Here is a 21,915-nt window from a genome sequence, read left to right as displayed (position 1 = left end):
AGATAAACATGAACAAAAAATAAAAGTACAATCCTATATATGCAATATTGTAGATATAATTACATACAGTATAATCATGTACAATATAATCCCATATGTGTATATTAAAAAATAATCTGTACACCTGAAAATAATATAATGTCAATTAACTATACCTCAGTGAAAAATCGAAATAAAAATAGAGGAATCAGCCAACCTTAGCAGAAACTGATATAAAGAAAAAGGAAAATTGCTGCCCACTTGGCAGTTAGTTCATTCTACTGAAATTTGTGAATCTCAACGTACTTAAAAATAAACATTATTATCCAGAGTGATACTTTCAGTCAGGTGAAGCCATTTAGTAGCTAACTGGAATTCACTAAAATAAACAAAACATAAAATACTAAAAGAAAGAAAGAAAGTAGTTTGAAGGACTAGAAATCTGTTATATAACTACCAAAATGTTACTTGGTAGTGACCAGGGCTGGGACTAGGGTGGGCCAGTGACGTATTAGGATTCACAGTGTAAGGAAACACTCTCAGGATCATGCAAGTGCAGGGGTTGCACTTGAACTTGAGTGCTGTGTCCTAGGTGCTTCACTTACCTCACCCCTGGTGGGGACCTAGGGCTCTGGTGGGGACCTAGGGCTCCTGGATTGTGGGCACTTTCCTCTTCTTATTTTTCACTTAGATACGTGTTCAGATTCCTTATTACATCAAGGTCCATGGACCAGCAGTATTAGAATCACCTGGGAGCTTGTTTGAAATGCAGAATCCCAGCTCTGCCTCAGAACTTCTGAGTCATAATCTGCATTTTAATTGAATCCCAGGGTTGATGTGTTAAAGTCTGAGAACCACTGGACTAGCAGTCATCAAGCATAGCTCCTGCTTGCAGTTGGAAGGGATATTCAGAGGTAATTGGATGGAAAGAGGTATGGATAGATGGATATGTGATAAAACAACAAATGACAAATGTAGAATCTATATGGTATATGTATAAATATTCACTGTAGAGTTCTTTCAACTTTTCTGACTATAATTGATGTCATGACCCCCAGTGAGTGGGGCACACACTGCCGGGGGCAGGGTGCAGGGTGTGGTATGACGCCTGTTATCTAGAGGACTGTGGTCTTTGCCAAGAAGCTGAGCTTAAGCTGGTGAAGCAATCACAGGTCAGCCTGATGGAGCAGAAGTAGGTGATTCCCTTGGGACAAAGAACAATTTAGAGCAACATTTAAAGAGAGGGGAAAGGCTAGTGGGTCTGAAACTATCATCTGTTCATAGGCACTTAGGTTGCTTCCATATCTTGGCTATTGTAACTAATGCTGCAATGAACATAGGAATGCATATATATCTTTTCTAATTACTGTATTTGTTTTCTTCAGATAAGTACCAAGGAGTGGAAGCTGGATCAAACTGTAATTCTATTCTTAATTTTATGAGAAATCTTAATGCTGTTTTCCATAACGGCTGCACCAATTTACATTCCTACCAACAGTGCAGAAGGGATCCCTTTTCTCCACATCCTGAGGGAAGGTCAAAACTGCAATTAGATCAGGTATTAAATCTATTTGGTATCTTGGGCTTTAGCACAAGTGATGCCATTTTGGGCCTGTGGTTTTCCCTTTAACACTAAAAACTTACCCTATGTGACCTGTGAAGAGTTATAAGGATCAGAATGGCTATTATCAAAAAGGCAACAGGATGGTGGGGAGGGTATAGCTCAGTGGCAGAGTGTGTGCTTAGCATGCATAAAGTCCTAGGTTCAATCCCCAGTACTTCCATTAAAAACTAAATAAAAATAAATAAACCTAATTACCCCACCCCCCAAAAAATGCAACAGGATATAGATGAATGGATAAGTAAGATCTTATATTTATTATATTAATGTAATGTTATATAGTATATATAAATATATAATAGATTATTATTCAGCCATGAAAAATAATAAAATCTTGCCATTTGTGACAACATAGATGGACCTAGAGGATATTATGCTAAATGAAATAAGTCAGAGAAAGACAAATACTGTATGATTTCACTTATATGTGGAATCTAAAATAAATGAACAAACATAACAAAACAGAAAGAGTTATAGATAAAGAGAACAAACAGGTGGTTGCCAGAGGGGAGGAAAGAAATAGGTGAGGGAGATTAAGAGGTACAAACTTCTAGTTGCAAAATAGTCACAGGTAGGAAACATACAGTGTGGAGAATATAGTCAATAACTATGTAATATCTTTGTACGGTGACTTACTCATCATTAGGCTTATTGTGATCATTTTGATATGTATAGAAATATTGAATCACTATGCTGTATAATAGGAAGTAACATAGTGTTGTAGGTTAATTATACTTCAAAAACAAACTCAGAAAAAGGGATCAGATTTGTGGGTACAGTGGCAGGCAGGAAGGGGGAATTGGATGAAAGTGGTCAAAAGGTACAAACTTCCAGTTATAAAATAAGTATTAGGGATATAATGTACAACATGATAAATATAATTAACACTGCTGTATGTTATATATGAAAGTTTTTAAGAGAAAAAAATAAGTTCTCATCACAAGGAAAACTTTTTTCTATTTCTTTAATTATGCTGCAAACCTTAACTTATACAGTGCTGAATGTCAATTATACCTCAGTAAAACTGGAAGAAGAAAAAAGGAGTTGTGAGGATCAACTGAGATTAAGTACTTGAATGTGGTTTGTAAACTGAAAAGCGCTATGCAAACATCTGGCACTGCTACTAAGTCATTAAAGATGGGGAGGACTGACAAAAGGCACTGGGGGAGAAGGGCCTCTGGGAGAAGAGAAGGAAAGGTAAAGAGGTTTTTGTGTGCTAGACAAAAGGATACTGGGCTTTTAAGTCTAGAAAGATGGAAACAGTCAAGGAAGGCCTATGTTTTCAAGACAATTAAGGAAATAAAATCTGGGACCTCAAGCTTTAAGGATAAAATCAAGCCGTATGATCTCACGCAGTTACACAAGAGCGTGGGCACCGTAATGTCAGTAACACCCTCAGAATGACTTGGGCACATGTTTCTTTCTCTGCATAGATGGCCTGTTTGAAGGCAGGCAGGGATCATGTCTTTGTTTCCAGAAGCCTGATACTTTCTGATCAAGACCACTGCGCTCCACTCTCAAGGAACGTGTGCCCAAAGGCTTTGGACCTTTTTATCCCAAAGGGTGGTACAGGCTAAGCTGCTGGGTAGCCTTGAAAAGCATGTTTTTCTGTGCATGCTGGGATGCCCTCTTGGTAGCTGATGTCTAAGCCTATGTAGAACTTGCCCGATCCCAAGACAAGGCGTGTTAATCTTTACTGCAAGGAATAGAAGGTGGGGCCAAGGGTTGCAGCAGATCTATTGTGATGATGGTCGAAAATCAATGGATATGACGGTACAGGTGGTACAATTTCATAGAACTGCAGAGGAGTGCGAGCACAAGCGCACAGACACGCACAAATGAGTCGCTGCCAAACTGGTTAAATCTGAATCAGGTTTCTAATCTAGTTAATTGCATTGGTCTAGTTAATTGTATCCCGCCAATGTCAATTTCCTGGTTTGATAATGTAGTACAGTTATATAAGATGTTGAAGGAAGCTATGTGGGTGATGGGTATAGGAGACCTCTTTGTACTAATTTTGCAAGTTTTTGTGAGTTTATAATTATTTTAAAATAAAAAGTAAAAAAAAAGACTCCCCCAGCCCCGCCCCGCCCACCCTGATAAGGCCCCACACCTCACACTTCTGCCATCAACTCAGCCTCACCAGCTCGGACGCGGCGGGGAGGGGCGGGGCCGCGCACGCGCAGACCTGGACTCCCCGCCGCGTCGCCGGGAAGTCACGCTTGCGCAGTCTGGGCCGCTGGCTGCCGCGCCAGCCCCTCTTCGCGGCGGGGGAGCCGGCTGTCTGGGCCCCTCCGCTCGCCTTCTTTTCCGGCAGTTGGGGCACTTCCTGTTGTCCTCACTCGCAACCGCCACTCGGCCGCTACCTCAGAGCCCCTCGCGCGACCCCTCCTCTCCTCTGGTCGGCTGGCTGCTGCCGCTGGGGCTTCTGTCCGTACATCGAGACCGCTGGCCCTGCCGGCGTCTGCGGCTGGCCGCCGCCCCCAACCCTGCCTCCCACTGGTCTCTGGTGAGTGTCTTGCTGCCGTTGTCTTCAGTCTATCCCAGGCTTTTTCTTTCATCTCCTCCTCTTCCCCTGACTCTCTTTGGGGTTCTCCCTTTCCCGCTGGCGCCCTTTCCAGCCCTGTCCTTTCGGCCCCTCTCTAAAGCCTTCTCACAGTTCCCACTTCTCCCGGTTTCCAGAGACTCCTTGTCGGTTCTCTACACGCTTTCCCATCCCAGGCTCCCCACCCCGTCCTTTCTTTCTCTTCTTGTGCAGTTGGGGCGGGGAGCCAGGCTCTCTTCTTTCCTTGTTGCCAGCTTTGTCTGCTCGCTGCCACCGCTCAGTCCCCTACGGTTATTACCAATTTCTACCTCCTTTTCTTTTCCTGGGAGTCTAAGAACCTGAGAACTGTTGTGTGCGGCAGAGATATCGAAAGACCCCTTGGGGGGCGGTACCTTTGAGTCTGCCCCCTTCCCTATGGTTAATCTTAGGGTCCTGTGCTTAAGATAATGTGGGGGGGGGGAAGGAAAATTTAGTGAAGACTCTTTTAAGAAGAGAGTGGAGGAGGAAAGTCTTAAGGACTTAGAGCAAAGTCTGTGCAGAAAGACTTAGAAAAAGTGTGGAGAACGGCAAGTGGAGAGACCAGATCTACCGGTTGACTAAAAGACACAAAGAGAAGATTTTTTTTTTTTTGAAATGTATAAAGGAAGATTGGAGGGAAGAAGACCCTGTGCTTCCTCTCCGTTTCGGCTCACTTTGGCTCTTAATTAGAATTAGCCAGTCAGTAAATGTGGATTCCCTAAACATACAACCACCACCAACTCAATAACAGGCTCCATTCTCCATCCAAACATTAGATGCCGGCTTCCTCATAAAAGGACGGGAACAACTCTATGCAATTCTGTATAGAAAACCATTTCATGTCCTACCTAACCCTGGCCCCACCTTCCCCATACATACATATTCTTAGATCCTAGTAATGGACTTAAGAAACCAGTGTTTTCCTAGTGAATCTTTTATAAAGTACTTACTAAGTGCATAGCATTGTGCTTGGTATGGGGAAGCATACTAATAGTAGTATAAGACAGGGTGCTTGCTTTCCAGCGGCTTACAATTCAGTAGGAGAAATTAGATATGTGACTCTTAAGAAATAACCTTAGCCCCAATGTTGAATTGTCTGTGAAAGATACTGGATTGTCAGTCACAAAGAAATAAGTTGGTGAGAAAAGGGGTATTTATAGAGATAACAGTACCATTATAAAGTCAATCGGTCAACCATGCATAACTATCTATATTGGATAAAACAGTAGTTTTTATTTGATATCCTTTTAATGTTTACAGTACCTACCCCAGACTTATGAGGATCACATTCTTTTGTTAACTTTTTAAAACTTTTAAGAATTTCTTACCTATTATTTCCTAATTCTGCAGAGTTGGAGAATGAAACAGATAGGGCAAGGGTCTCCAAATGGCCTGTAGGTTAGGGTAGGAAGGCTTGAATTGTCAAAAGTGAAAAGTACTTAGTTGACCCAGTAAACCTATAAATTGCTATAGGGTAATAGTAATTGTAACTTTTGATGAAAGATTATTAGAATTAGGCTAACTCTTTTATGAGCAGAGGAAGAGAAGGGGGAGGAGGTTTTGAAGAAAGGTCAAACAGGACAGTGCAGCCTTTGCCATTACATTAGAGACTTAACGAAGGTTGAAAACCATTCTGCTAGAAAATTGTTGGCGTACTATATGAGCATCTTTGAATGCACTTAATCTCCTGTTGATCTTTTACAAACTTTAGGAAGTCATGCCAGCAAATTAAATGGGTCGAAGCTTTTGTTCCCTAGTCTTTATATACTCATCAATGTAAATGTAATTTTGTTCTTTACCTTTGTTAACAACTGAAAATCATTAACTTGCTCCGCTGACGTTTATTAACTGCCTATTACATGGAAGGCACTATTTGTCTTAGGCTTAAAGACTGATATTTTTATGTGGAAATAGTTTCATTTGTTTTGTATATACATATATATAGAGAGAGAGAGAGAGGGAGAGGCACTCTTCAGAAATTTTCAGACAAGGGAGGAGTACAGAGTGCTCTGTTGCTTCAGACTTGTTTTTAAATCTGGTTTTAAAATTTCTTCACCAGAGTGCATGTGGTTTTCATTGTGGGTGGAGGGGGTACAGACTGACAAATAAGGAACCACACCCAAGCTTCATAAACCAGGCTGAGGTTTTAAAAAAATTCTACTGATATCCTAAAAACATTTGAGTTTGCTTTGGTTATTGGCAGAAACTTCCCCATGACAAATTACATTTTATAGTAAGGTAGAGATGAGTTCAATGTTCTGAATTTGTGATTACTGATCATTTTGGCACATTACGAATCAAAATGTTTGAAGTGGAGCCTTGATTTTGAATCTCTTTGCTCTGAAGGTATTATTCTTTGTGTGATTTTATAGAGTATCTTTTTATAAAATTGCTTAAGCCTTTTTTCTTAGGAATAGTGTTTGCATATTCCTTAACAGAGTTAGTTTAATCTACAAAACAGTTTTAAAAAGCTGCTAAGTATTAAGGAGAGAGCCTTAAGAAAACTTTTCATGAAATGTACTGTCTTTGAAAATGGCCCTTGATCCCTCCTGATTTTTACTCAGTTTCATATTGAGATGAAAAGACAGATTTAGAGGCAGGTCCTGTGGGAGGAAGGTATGATAAGGATAAAATACTGAGCATTATTGCCAATGCTGGAGCAAGTCAAGGTTGGTGAACAGCCTTGCAGGTGAGACAATGTAGGTTGGTAGGAAAACAAAAACAAAAACAAAAAAAACTAGGGAAAATGCAATTTAAATTTAGGGGGGAAAAGGTTCTATAAGCTATTTAAACCTTGTCGATATCCTTTTTCAAATACTTGAAACTGGGAAGTTAGGGTCTCTTGTTTTTAAGGCATTTTCAGTCACTCAAATTATGATCAGGTTTTTTCTTGGTAATATTGTTCCATCATAGGTCGTTGTTTTAACTTGTAAATTCAAATAGACAGCAAACACTTACCAAACACTGTAAGTCATATCCGCAGATGAAGATTTTAGTCACAGATTTTTTTTAAACTATAGAAATCGTAAATTTACAAGTTATTGATAACTTGTACAACACAGGGAATATAGCCAATATTTTATAATAACTGTAAATGGAGTATAAGCTTTAAAAATTGTGAATCACTATATTGTACACCAGTAACATATAATATTGTATATAAAGTACACTGTAAGAAAATCGAAAAAAGATGCTAATGGTGATTACAAATAATTTTATGCCAATAAATTTGAAAATTTTGAAGGAATTTTAAGAAAAGTTAATAATGGTACATACTCTTTGAAGAAAATATGGAAAAGGACAAACAATAAGATGATCTATTCTCACTGCCTAGAGTTAGGCCACTAATAACATTTTAATATGTATTTCTAATAATTCTGTGCACATACAGTAAACACATAAATAAAACTGAAATCGTGGTATATGTACTATTTTGTAACCTATTATTTTCTTTTAGATTGGAAATATTTTCCCTGACATTAAACATTCAAACATATTTTAATTGCATGTTTTATTATAACTTAATCAGTTCTTATGGGTCTTTGATTTCTTCAAAGTAGATTCCTAGATGGTGAAGAATTGTTCTATATTACATATTCTTAATTTATGTATGTGGTATTGTGATCTTGTTCTCTTTTTAAAAAATACAACACCATGTTTTAAAGATATATTCATGTCGCTTTTAGGTACAAGTAGATTTGCTTCTGACTGCTGTGTGGTATTTCTTTGTATGCATCCACAGCATTTAATTAATTTATTTCCTTAATGAATTGCCTCCAACTTCCCATAACACAGATAAAGGCATAATGAACATCCTCTGTAATGCACATCCTTGTGCATGTCCTCTTAAGACTCCGTGTGATAATTTCTCTAGGCCTTATAATTAGGGATGGTATTTATGGGTCTAAAATCATTAATATATGCTCAATTTTCACCAGATATTAAGTTTGTCTGGCTTTTGTTTTATGTTAGCTGTTTGTCCTGAGAAAACTTGGGCCAATTTATATTCCTACCAGTAGGGTAAGACAGCGTATAAATTGATGGAGTTTAGCTCCAAAACTAATACTTCTTTTTTTCTTCGTTTCTAGCAGCCATGGCAATGACAGGCTCAACACCTTACTCTTCCATGAGTAATCACACAAAGGAAAGGGTGACAATGACCAAAGTGACACTGGAGAATTTTTATAGCAACCTTATCGCTCAACATGAAGAACGAGAAATGAGGTAAAGAATTTTGTTTGAGAATATTGTGTTGTGGTTTTGGCATTCATGTTTAGTGTTGTTAAACACATTCACCGTATGATTGAAAAGGAGACAGCAGTAGCGGCCATGTTATAGCCGATTCCATTAAAGTGGAGTGACAGTGTCACTGATTTCCAAAGCCCTTGCTATTAACCCAGTTCTTTCTTTTTATTTATTTGTGTATTTATATTGAAGGATAGTTGGTTTGCAATGTTGTGTTAATTTCTGGTGTACAGCATAGGGTTTCAGTTATATATATATATATATACCTTTTCATATTCTTTTTCTTTATAGGCTATTATAAGGTATTGAATATAGTTCCCTGTGCTATACAGTGGACCTTGTTGTTTATATATAGTAGTTAGTATCTGCAAATCCTGAACTTCTAATTTATCCCTCCACCTCGCCCCTCCCCTTTTCCTTCTACTAACCATAAGTTTCTTTTCTATATCTGTGAGTCTGTTACTTTTGTAAATAAGTTCATTTGTATCATTTTTTTTTGAGTCTACATATAAGTGATATCAAATGGTATTCTTCTTTTTCTTTCTGTCTTACTTCACTCTTCAGGTCCATGCATGTTGCTGCAAATAGCATTCTTTTATTTTTCATCTGAGTAGTATTCCATTGTGTGTATGTACCACAACTTCTTTATCTAGTCATCTGTCGATGGACATTTAGATTGCTTCTATGTCTTAGCTATTGTAAATAATGCTGCTATGAACATTGGGGTGCATGTATCTTTTTGAATTAGAGTTTTCTCCAGATACAGTCCAAAGACTAGGATTGCTGGATCATATGGTAAGTCTATTTTTAGTTTTTTAAAGAATCTCCATACTATTTTCCATAATGGCTGCACCAAACTACATTCCCACCAACATTGTAGGAGAGTTCCCTTTTCTGCATGCTCTCTCCAACATTTATTGTTCGTGGACTTTTTAATTATGGCCATTCTGACTGGTGTGAGGTGATACCTCATTATAGTTTTGATTTACGTTTCTCTGATAATTAGCAATATTGAGCATTTTTTCATGTGCCTATTGGACACTTCTATGTCTTTATTGGAGAAATGTTTAAGTCTTCTGCCCATTTTTTGATTGGATTGCTTATATTTTTGTTGCTAAGTTGTATGAGCTATTTGTATATTCTGGAAATTAAGCCCTTGTCAGTCACGTCGTTTGCAAATACTTTCTCCCATTCCATAGGGTTGTCTTTTTGTTTATAGTTTCCTTTGCTGTGCAAAAGTTTATAAGTTTAATTAGGTCCCATTTGTTTATTTTTGCTTTTATTTCTATTGCCTCAGTAGACTGCCCTAGGAGAACGTTGCTAGGATACTTTCATAGAGAATGTTTTGCCTGTGTTTTCTTCTAGGAGGTTTATAGCGTCTTGTCTTATGTTTAAATCTTTAAGCCATTTTGAGTTTTATTTTTGTATATGCTGTGAGGGAGTGTTCTAGCTTCACTGATTTATGTGTGACTGATCAGCTTTCCCAACACCACTTGTGGAAGAGGCTGTCTTTTCTCCATTGTATATTCTTGCCTCCTTTGTTGGAAATTAATTGACTGTAGGTGTGTGGTTAACCCACTTATTTTTACTACTAGTCAATAACATAAAATTCAAAGGTAGTATAAAAAAATTAATTGGGCCAAATCCTTGGAGTTCACTGTTAAAGCAGTGTGATGTAATGGAACGAGCAGCTCTTATGGAGCCAGGCCTAGGTTTAGAATCCTGCCTTTACCATTTAGCAGCTATATGAGGCTGGAACAAGTTCGTAGTCTTTCTGTGTATCAGTTCTCCCATCTGGAAAATGGTGATAAAACTATTGCAGGGTTGCTGTGGGGGTTAGATATAACATATGTGGGTACCCAGCATAGTGCTTCACACATAGTAATCACTTAGTTAATGGTGGTAGTAGCAGTTAATATTATTGATCTGGTGTTCCCCCTTCCATATAGTAACTCATAATTAAAAATTTTTTCCCCTGATGAAGCCAAAAAACTTTCCCCTTCCAGTATTTGATTATGAAGATACTCAGAATTGCAGAAAACTTGAAAGAACTGTACAGTAAATATTCATATATATACTATATTGATTCTAAGGTTGTCATTTATTGTTTTATCACATACCCATCTATCCATCCCTCTTTCCATTCATTAATCCATCTTAATTTTTTGCTGTACTTCAAAGTATGTTGCAGATGTCAATATGTTTTATTTCTGAGTGTTCCTGCTTGTATAACAAACCAGAGTTCTATGTATCTGTATATATGTGTGTTTTAAGGGAAGGTAAAATTTACATACAATGAACTGCACCATCTTAAGGGTACGTTTTGATGAGTTTTGACAAATACTTACACCTGTATAACTTAAAACCCCTATCAAGACATAGAATATTAACCATCATTCCAGAAAGTTCTTTCTTGGAGATGCTCCTTTAACCCCAGGCACCACTGTTGTGATTTTTGTTTCTACCATAGATTAGTCTTATCTGTTCCATACAAGTGCAACATGTAAATGGATTCATTTGAATAAGGCATCTTGCACTCAGCCTAATGTTTTCAAGGTTCATCCATGTTGCTATTGTATCCATAGCTTGTTCCTTCATACTGCAGAGTACCATTCTGTTTTATGACTATGCCATAGTTTATATATTCTTATGTTGATAAAAATCTGGGCTTTTTTTCAGTTTTTTGATGTTTTGAATAAGTTTCTGTGAACATTTGTGTACAGGTCTCTTTGGGAACATTTGTTTTCATCTCTTTCGTAGATATTTAAGAGTGGAATGGCTGGATCGTATGTTCAATTTTGTAAGAAACTGCTAGACTTTTTTCCAGAAGGTTACCAACAGTGTTTGAGAGTTCTAGTTGCTTTGTATTTTTAACATTTGTGTTACCAGTCTTTTAACTTTAGCTGTTCTTGTGGATGCTTAGTGGTATTTCATTGTCATTTTAATTTGCATTTCCCTGATGATTAATGATGTTGAACATTTTTCTTTGTGCTTTTTGGCCGCTTGTGTATTTTCCTTTGTGAAGTGTTTGTTCACATTTTTTGACCATTGAGTTGTAGGAGTTCTTTATATAACTTAGGTACCAATCCTTTGTCATACGTATGTTTTGCAAATAGTTTCTCCCCGTCTGTGGCTTTCCAGTTCATCTAACTTGGCATTTTTTTTTCTTTTATAGTTATTGCATTCTGTAGCCTCTAAGAAACCTTTGCCTATCCCAAGTCATGAAAATATTCTATGTTTTCTTTCAGAAATTTCATAGATTTAGTTGTTACATTTAGTTATGTGAGCCATCTTGAATTAGTAAGTGTGTGTAGTATGAGGTGGGAGTTGAGATTTATTTTTTCCTTATGGATATCCAGTTATTTTAGTGTCATTTGTTGCAAAGATTTTTCTTTCCCTGTTAGATTGCTTGGCACTCTGTTGAAAATCAAATACCATGTAAGTGTGTATCAATTTGTGGGCTCTTTATTCTGTTTCATTGATCTGTTTGTCCCTATGCCAGTATCACACTGTCTTGACTACTGTAGCTTTGTTGTTAGGGTTTGAAGTCAGGTAGTGTAAGTCCTCAACTTTGCTGGGTTTTTTTTTTTTTTCTTTTTCCAAGATTGCTTTAGATACGCTAGGTTTTTTGCATTTCCATATAAATTTTAGAATCACCTTGTCAGTTTCTACAGAAAAGCCTAATGGAATAATGGTTGTAATTGTATTGAATCTGTAGATTAATTTGGGGGAGAACTGACATCTTAACAATGTTGAAACTTCTGATGCATAGCTCTCTACCTTGTTAGGTCTTTAATTTTTCTCAGCAATGTTTTGTAGCTTTAGGGTGGAGCTCTTTGTGTCTTTTGTTCATCTGTTCCTAGTATTTTGAGGGTTTTTTTTTTTTTTTGATGCTACTGATTTCACTTTCCAGTTTGCAGCTAGTGTATAGAACTATAACTGAATTTTGTATGTTGACCTCATGTCCTGCAACTTGCTAATTTACTTATTCTAGTAGCTTTTTTTGTAGATTCCATAGGATTTTCTATGCAAACAATTGTGTCATGGCCAAATAGAGAGTTTTACTTCTTTTCCAATCTGTATACCTTTTCTTTGTTTCTCTTGCCTTTTCACATTGGCTGGGATTTGAGGTACGATGTTGAATGTAAATGGTGGGAGTAGACGTCTTCGTTCCTGGTTTAAGGGGGAAGCACTACTTCACTGTTAGGATGTTAGATGTAGGTTTTTCAGAGGTGCTTTCATAGGTTGGGGAAGTTTCCTTTTGTTCCTTTTTGGCTGAGAGTTTTTATCATGAGTGGGTGTTTCATCAAATGCTTTTCCTGTATCTATGGAGTGATCATACTGTTTTTCTCTTTTTTTACTGTGGTGAATTACATGGACTGATTTTTGAATGTTAAACTAACCTTGCATTCCTAGGGTAAAACCCTCTTGATCATAATGCATTTTTCTCTTTATATATTGCTGGATTCAATATGCTCATATTTTGGTAAGGATTTTTGCAACCATGTTCTTCAGGAGGGTGTAAATCATAATTTACATAGGATATATGATTTGACTTTAAATATGCAGATCTGTTGGTGGAATAGCAAGATACTGTGTACCTGGTGGTGGCTAACTGCTGTTCACTGGACAGACAAGTGCCTGCAGAGTGCCCTTTGTTAGGGTCATGAGGATTCAAGAGTAAATTTGCACACTGTATCTCTAAGCATGTTGGAGATAGTTATTTTCAAATATAACCACTCTCATGAAGTCAGAGATTCTGGTGTTGTAGTTACAAAGCAAATGCTTATGAGTTCTGATTAAGTTATGTGTTTTATTTGGTAATACTTGGTTTTTAATCCTACTAATCCTCTGTCCTACTGTGCATCAATGATCTATATCACATTCTCCAGGAACAAGATGATAAGTGGTTTTATCTACATTGTTAATAAGTGTTGTACTGTGATTTACACTAAGACTGCACCCCAACAAGGATTGAAATCAGTGCTTTTTGTTTTATTTTTTATTCTTAAGATGGAAAGCCCTTCCAAAAGCTTCAGTGGTTTTGCTTTTCTTAAAGACCAAATTAATCAAAAGACATAGGAAAAAGAATGTTAGACATTTAAGAGGATTAGAATGTTTGTTCTTGTAATTTTGTTGTTATCAAATCATCATTATTTTTCATTTTAAAAAAGCAGTAGATACTTTGAACTTTTCAGAATCAGTATTGTTAATCTTTCAGTGCCTTCATTTTTGGACATGAGTTGATATTGGTTTTTTTAGTTTCTTGCTAAAATTCAGTAATACTATTTTATATTTTATCATTCCTAGAAAATTAGACACTAAAAAGAGAAATAGTGATTGGCAGGAGTTAACCACAGTAGTAAGTAAACTAAAATTAGAACTGTCAGAAATGGATTTTCAGGCATTTCGATGTTTTGGGGAAACATAGAAACTTGATAAACAGAGTTTTAATGGTATGAGACAATGATGATAAACATTTTATTATGGATATATGACTAATATATGATGAGCAGTTTAAAATAACAAGTATTGGGCTAGTAAATTTGGGGGCTAGTAATTGAGATCAGGTTGCAATACAAATTTTCATTTTGTTTGTATATGCCTTGTTGTCTCTAAAATCTCTAGTATTTCTCCCACTTATATGCAACTTTTGTGCCGTTCCATTTATAGTAGAGCACTGGTTTAAATTTAAAATAAGGAATTTACCGCAGGGGGAAATGAGACCAAAGCCTAGAAGTAGAAGAAAAAAATAAAAGTCATTTGTGAGTTGTTTCTTGTTTAAAAGTAAAATATGAGAACATTGGGCTGTTTCATGGAAACACTACAAAAAGTCCTACAGATTGGTTTAAAAACGTTTCAACTCCCTGAGTCTAGTGCTCATTACACGGTATTGCAGAATGCCTGTTAGTGCTGCTTACAGATTATAAACCGAACCCATTCAGTAGTGTAGGTTCATGTTCTTTTTTTAATCTGTGTTTTGCTTTTGATGGTGGCCCCTGCTGTAAGCTTCTCTAGGAAAAGCAGTTCTCCTATTCTTTTTGTTTTCTGGGGTGTGGGGTAGGGGTGGAAGGAATTAATTAGGTTTATTTATTTAGTTATTTTAATGAGGTGCTGGGGATTGAACCCAGGACCTTGTGCATGTTAAGCATGTGCTCTAACCACTGAGCTATACCCTCGCCCCCTTCTCTCTTATGCGATCTACGTACCCAGTAGATGTTGATACTTGCCTGGTTATTCATCAGAAAGTAATGATTTGGGTAATTTGTAGCAGTTTGAAATCAGAACTGAGGAAACTGGCATTTCTCATTCAAAATACTCTGTGTTCCTGTTCTTTATGAATTCTATTTTGGTGGATTAATTAAAGCCACAAAAACCTAATTTAATAGGCAATAATTGTATACTGTCCCCCCGCACTCCCCCAAATTGAATAAGAACTTTCCTTCATTTTACCCTGAGAACTAACATTTTCTGATGCCTCTCTTAGATATTCTTACCCAGGTTTTCCTAACTATGTATGCATTTGGTCTGAACTGGTACTGAGTTGCAATATGTGATTATTATTAGAGAGCAAGTGTTTATTTAAGACCCAGGGATGGGTAAATCTAGACTTTCTAAGGGTATTCACCAATTAGATATCAGTCAAACCAAAGTAATTTGTTGAGCTTTTAGAAAAAAATCTGTCATATTCATTTTTAGGGCATTTCTTGAGAATTCTGTTTTGATCATGGAGATAACCACTGTTCATATCTATGGTATTTTTCCTGGTATCTAGTGTCTCATCAACAGAAATTAGAAATATTGTCTACTCAGCTCACTTGTAGAGTGGACTCGTCTATTCCTTCCATCTCTGCTGCTTCTGAATGTAGCTGTGCTTGGAAGCGAGCCTAGATTAGGCATAGAAATGGGTTAATTACAAGAAGTAGTCATGAATGTATGTGCACTTTATGACACATTCTTACCTTTTTTTTTTTTTAATTTAGCAACATACATTTTAAAAAGTTGCTGTGTGCAAAGCCCTATTCTTAGTGGAGAAGGAGGATTCAGATGTTGGCCCAGCTTAAAAAGAATTTACCATCTCATGTGGGAAATGGCCTCACACGCTAATAAATAGAGCTCATGGAAGCCTTGCTGGGTGGGTTTGGGTGTGGCTTCTGCGTGTGAAAGTGCCTTTTTCTCCCAGGGTTCTGGTTTGGAACATTGGAGTTGAGCCAAAGAGTGGCCTCACCAAAGGCTGGGGTGTTAGCTTGCCTGGCGCTGTGACCAGAGATGTGGAAGGGCCTGCTTTTCTTATGCATTATGGACAGTTTTAAACACACCCACAGATAGACTGATACAGTAAGCCCCCGTACATTCATCTTTCAGATTCAGTAATTATCAAGGCTTTGCTAAATTTCATCTATTCCATTTTGTTTTTTCTTGCTATTGTGTTTTAAAGTAAATTTCAAACATCTGTCATTTCAGTCCTACATACTTCAGTATGCATCTCCAAAATATGGCCATTTTCTTGTCATCACAATGCCAACATGATTCCAGCAAAGTAGTATTGTGTCTAGAAGACGTCACCTATAAGTCTTTTGTGAGATGTCGCCGTTTGCCACTTTTGGTTAATTGTGCATGATAGGGAAAGTATCCAGAAAAAGCATAATGAAAGAATCTGTTTGTGTTCAGGGAGTTGATTCTGATAACTTTACCCTCAGGTAGGTTATCTACTGAAACTAATTTGATCACAGTTGCAACTGAGCTGTAGAATACTTTCCAGTTTGAATTTAGATTTAAAATTCAGTTGCAGGGGAGGGTATAGCTCAGTGGTAGTGTGCTTAGCATGCACAGGTCCTGGGTTCAGTCTATGGTACATACGTACATACATGCATACATAAATACATAAATAAATCTAATTACCTCCTCCCCCAAACACCCCCCCCCAATAAAAAAAATCATTCAGAAGGAGCCATCTCTGTGACACACACTGTGTGATAGCACATTGTACTTCTAGCACAGTCTGGTGTGGTCATTCAAAAAATATATAGTCAGAAGGTATGATGGTGTTTGATACTCAAGGCCCAAAAAGAACAGACTGTGGTTGAATTCTTATAGTTCTTGCCATGCTTTAATTCTTCTCACTCTTCCCTGCTTCAGCTATTTAACCACGGAAATGGAATTAATTTTCGCTGCTGAAACTGCCAACAGTCCAGCCTTCTCCATCCAATACATGTGCACATGTAGATGCATATCCCAGAATATTCTGGGAACCAGGAGAGAAGTGGGCAGATTGGGAACCATGTAGATGTTTTCTTCTTTCCTTCAGGGTCAGAGTAGATCTTTTCACGTCCTGGGAGTTTGGACACAAATTCTTGTTTATCATCTGAGCCTGTGGATTTGTACTGTAACATGATTTCTAACAGTATTAATTTTAACTAAATACCATTGATGCAGTAAATACTCATTGACCAGAATAAAACTCATTATCTTCCCATGTTCCTCTCTCTGTGTTTCCTGTCTTGGTTAGTGGCATCATTATCCTCCCACACAAGAAATTCTAAGACTTTTCCCTTGACTCCTGCTGCCAGTTGGTCATCTTTGCAAAACAGCTCTGTTCATTTCATTCTAAGTTTCCAGCCTTAGTTCCAGATCACTGCTGTGCACATCTGAATCATTGTGACAGCTTTCAGTTTGCCTGAGTCTTTGTCAGTTGCTTTCCCTGCCAGCCCATCAGCTCATTACTGCTGGCTGCCATTCTGAAATAGAAACCTCATCACATTCCTTTGTGCACAAGCCTCTGATAACTCTCAGTTTTTCACAGACTAAGAGCCCCCCTTCTTGGTGTGGCATTGGAAGTGCTGTGTGCCGCACTGCACCAGACTGCGTGCTGTCGCTCGTGCACCCTGTGCTTCTCTTCTTCCCTGCCCTGCTCCCATTGCCTGGTGTCTGGAATGCTGATAAGTAACAGAGGAGAGATTCCAGTCCATGTGCTTTCATTTATTATGCCAAATAAATAGAGGTTGTGTAGAATTGGTAGTACGGAAGTTTTTTTTTTTTTTTTTTTTTAAAGTTTTATCAAATCAATATGAGACTATAGATCAAAAAATATTCTTGGATGCAGTTTCTGAAGTATTATATTCCAAGGATTTAGAGTCTTAAGTTTTAATAGCAGTGCCAATCACCTTTTTAAAACATGTTCCGCCTGTTGAATTTCCAAGTCCTGCCTTTACCTTTGTTGTTTATTACTCTTTGCTTGTGACAGGGAGGAGGAGGAGGATGTGAACATAAGGAAGTAGATTTCAGTCAGGGACAGGGAGAGAAACGCCCTCATACAAGAGGCTATCAAATACCAGCTGTCTGTGGTTTGTTGAGGAGGAAATACTACAAAAAAAAAAAAAGAGAGAGAGAGAGAAAGAACGTTTCATTTCAAAATAAGATTCTTTGTTGCACTGACATCTTATACAATCTTTGTCAAAATGTAGAACTAACAGAGTAGGAATCTTTTTACCTGTCTTAGTAACTAATCTGTTTTAGTGAGGCATTTTGAGATTTATCTGCTTTTATCATTTAAAAAATTACGTTTATATAGACTTTACAGAAAGTTATCATTCAAATGTTATTTCATATGTCTTTATTTTTAGACAAAAGAAGTTAGAAAAAGTGATGGAAGAAGAAGGCCTAAAAGATGAAGAGGTAATTAATTTAAAAATATTCCTTGAAACCCAGTATGGCAAGTCATCTTGTCCAGCAGGTTGTTAGCACTGGTGCACTGGGGAAGGGTTTTGGCTCAGAAACAGGAAATTAGGAGGCCTCGCATAGCATACTCTGGATTTAGGTATTCACTCAGAGGGAGAGGTTAATGATTAAGTACCCAGGAGAGGAAGCCTTCTCTAGGCACAGCTATAATAAATTAATTAGCTTTAAAATTCCAAGAAAAGAGTTGAAATAAAATTAAAAAAGTGAATTATAGCATTCTTATTTCACTGACAAGGCGCCATGGAAGTGGAGCAAGCTTCTGAAATCATTATGAAGGCAAAAATCTCTCAAATCAGCCCTTCCCACAAATGCCCACAGATGTGGTAGAAAATATAGTTAATAAGAAACTGCAAGGAACTGAAATAGCAGTGGAAATGCTCTTAAAAAGAGGAATGAGTCATAGAACCCAGGATAATGGTGGCAAATACCCAAGACTTGTAGGAATAACAGAAAGTTAATGTGTGAAATGAACCACAGTGTGTAAAAAATTCAGAGAGAAATTTAAAAACCATTCCTTTTTATAAAAATGGTTAGAGGAAAATGTTGACTGCTATCCTTCCTTCCTTAGAAACGATACAATAGTGAATTATCGAGGTCAGTTCGTCAGAGTCCGCAGAGGAGGCCCCCCTTTGTTCAGCGTGGTCTGGTTATCATGTCTGAAGGCCGGGGGAGGGACAAGTGGCCTCTTACTCGTCCCTCTGTGGTGCTTTGACGTATGAAAGGATTATGCGTAGCTTGGGTGGCCCTGCGTTCCAGGTGGGTTAAACCACGAATACCACTGTGTTGCAGAGTTTCAGAATTTCAGCTCCTCCCCTTCCCACCTCTCTCCTTCTTTATTTAAACATTAGAAACGACTGAGGAGATCAGCACACGCTCGGAAGGAAACAGAGTTTCTTCGTTTGAAGCGAACAAGACTTGGACTGGAAGATTTTGAGTCCTTAAAAGTAATAGGCAGAGGCGCTTTTGGTGAGGTAAAAAAACCCCACATAAATAATAATAAATCAAATACAGAAATACTACAGAACTTCAGAGCTTCTAACATACCATGAGCTCATGATTGTTGCTGTAACTGAAATATTGGGGGATGGGGGGTGTCAGGCATGCCAGCCCCTCATTTTAGCTGCTCTGTCCTCCCCTCTCTCTTCTCCTCCACTGTCCAAAAGTCTGACTGGTCTCTGTTCTGCCAGAGATGATGTGGATGCTTTAAGTATTGATCTAGAGAGAGAGTTGAAAGGTAGAAAGAAATCAGTAGTATTATTTACTGAGTGCTTCTCTCCCACAGTCATGACAATAACTCATTTTATAGATGATGAGATTAAGACTCCGAGGGGATAGATGTCACATAACCATTTCGCAGTGGTACCAGAAGTGAGGCCTAGGTCTTCCTGACCTTAAAGCTCTTCCTTTTCCCAGTTTCACACTGCCTCTCCAGGAGCAAGCTCACACCGTATCTCCACCCTTAATTTCTTCCCGCCAGATTGGTACAGATCTAAAAAGATGTCCCCAGGAGACAGAATTTATAGAAATGAGTTATATAGGTGGGGGTGGAACGTGAAAGCATTGCAACCTTGTCCCAGCTGGTCTTGCAAGTACATCTAGCTTGTTCACAAGAGCCGTCTGTCGGGGAGGGTGTGAAGGAACCTGTGCAAGATCATCCCCATTCATGGAAAACACCCAAAGTGGGTGATCTGCTGATGCAGCAGTTTCATTTTCCTTGTATAAAAGGAGTAGCATATTATTAAAAACCAGTATCTAGGGCAAATGGGAGTACATATTGAAAGGCACAGGTGAAAGATTAATTTGATCCTTCCATGTTTAGGATCCCTGTTGGCCCCCTTGAGAAGGGGAGGGTACAGGACCACCTCTAAAAGAGCTTTTTGTTGAGTGAGGAAGGGACATGGGACTCAATCAGGGAAAATATGAAGAACAGTGCAAGGAGAGGAGAAAATATATATTTTGGGAGAGGAGGGGGAGGATGATGTGCAGGGAATTGCCAAGAAGTTTTTCTTTGGGTTTCCAGACAATTTTCTTTTTATCATAAGTTATCTATTCTCTCAAAAAAAAAAAAAAAAAAAAAAAAAAAGAAAATAAAGAGAAAGGAAAACTGCAGAAAACCTGTTTCCCTAATTATACATTTTAGCTTTTTTCCTCCCCTTCCAGTCATGTTTTCTATGCCTGAGTTATTGCTGTTGTTTTAAACATCGTTTAAACATTATAATCATTTCCTTAGGTTTTCTGAGCTGCCTGGGTGACATGTGCCATAGGTTGAGTGAGTCCTTAAGTTCAAAAGTGAGGGTTTTAAGTTAATTAGATTGATTTGTTCAACTAGGGAGTCAGAGCTGTTCAGATGTGGAGACATTTGAGGAGGTTTCCAGCACTGACTTCACTGTGTGTAATATATCCATTTTGGAACATTGAATTAACATTAAATATTACTTCCTATAGCACATGAAAGCATTAGCTTGGCAGTTGTGAACTTTTGACTTGGCATTTCTTTGTAACTTTTAGGTGCGGCTTGTTCAGAAGAAAGATACAGGGCATGTGTATGCAATGAAAATACTCCGTAAAGCAGATATGCTTGAAAAAGAGCAGGTAAAGTGATTTTAATCAGCTTATGAATTTTTATCTCCTAAAACTGTTCTTTTTGCTTAATTGACATGTATATTCCTGTTACAGTTTTCTTTAGCTCTGTCATGTAGGAATATACATACAATACTACTTTTCTTTCCCCAATAAAGTAGTTACATATATTTTAAAAGTATAAATAACTATAGTATATGTGCAGGTCTTTTAAAATTGAAAGCTCATTAGCAAAGCATCTGCCTTTTGTGTCTCCCGGTTGATCACCAGCTGTCCTTTTCATGAGGAGCCTTTTTTGAGGTCATACTTGCTGTGGTAGCATGTTCCTTACTGAATGCTGAGAGAGAGAAATTCCATATACACTTTGGAACTGAGGCTTAAGATTTGGAATTTGCGATTTAAGATGTATCTTAACATGGTTCATTCTGTACACGCAAAGTTGAGTTTTCTGAGTAGCTCATCACTACCCAAGAAAGACCAATTTTCTTTCTGAATGAATTTGCAAAAATACAATGCAAACGGTAGAGCAATGCAAATTCTCCTTTATTGATTAAGAACACTTTCTAAATCTCAAACCTACTTTGCAAATAGATTTAGAAGATGCATTAAGTACTTTATGAAAAATAAGATTTAAAATATTGGATAGTATATTAAAAACAAGAATGCGTATTTTCTATTTATTTCGTTTAATTCAGCAGGTTGCTAAGAACAGATTCTAGTGAGTGATGCTTGCAAATATCCTGTAAGATATCAGTTGCTACAGAAGGGCCAAGAGACCCTGTGGAAGGAAGAGCTCTGGGTACAGAGCCCAGGAGCCAGGTGGAGGCTGGCTCCACATGCAGTCCTTTTGCCTCTTGAGAGGAGGCATAATCATTGAGGCATATCTGTCCTTCCATTTAAGTGCCTGCTCAAAATTTAGAATTTTAATTTTCATTTGTTACCCAACAGCTTTTGACTCTCAGGAATTTTGGTTGAGTATATCAAATGCTTTGGCAGTAAATTTTCAGACATTGTAGTTTATAAGAATAACAACCTTATTCAAAATATGCAACAGTCCAATTTATTATCTAAAAATGAGTGTGTGATATTGGTGTAGGCACTGAAAGAGTTTCAATTAATCTTGAAAAGGAAAACATAAAGCTGTAGGCTGTATTGATGAGTATATTTTGCTTTTCAGAAGTAAATTTTA

At 37.6% G+C, this 21,915-nt stretch overlaps 1 protein-coding gene across 2 annotated transcripts in view; it reads left to right on the top strand.

Annotated features, from left to right (window-relative positions):
* Positions 1-3,824: 3,824 nt before the first annotated feature.
* Positions 3,825-21,915, top strand: part of STK38 (serine/threonine kinase 38) — a 38,047-nt gene continuing 19,956 nt past the window's right edge. Inside the window, exons 1-5 of one of the 2 annotated variants that reach the window (XM_006195299.3) lie at positions 3,825-4,109; positions 8,255-8,387; positions 18,032-18,083; positions 18,995-19,117; positions 20,655-20,738. In XM_006195299.3, coding sequence (XP_006195361.1) covers positions 8,257-8,387; positions 18,032-18,083; positions 18,995-19,117; positions 20,655-20,738 — 390 coding nt within the window. In that variant the 5' untranslated portion in view covers positions 3,825-4,109; positions 8,255-8,256. Of the gene's footprint in view, positions 4,110-8,251; positions 8,388-18,031; positions 18,084-18,994; positions 19,118-20,654; positions 20,739-21,915 lie in introns of both variants that reach the window. The other variant, XM_014568229.2, reaches the window with a different exon arrangement.

Source organism: Camelus ferus, chromosome 20 (assembly GCF_009834535.1).
Source record: "Camelus ferus isolate YT-003-E chromosome 20, BCGSAC_Cfer_1.0, whole genome shotgun sequence".
NCBI lineage: Eukaryota > Metazoa > Chordata > Mammalia > Artiodactyla > Camelidae > Camelus > Camelus ferus.
Note: the sequence above shows the minus strand (reverse complement) of the source record. Positions and strands in the feature narration are given on the sequence as shown.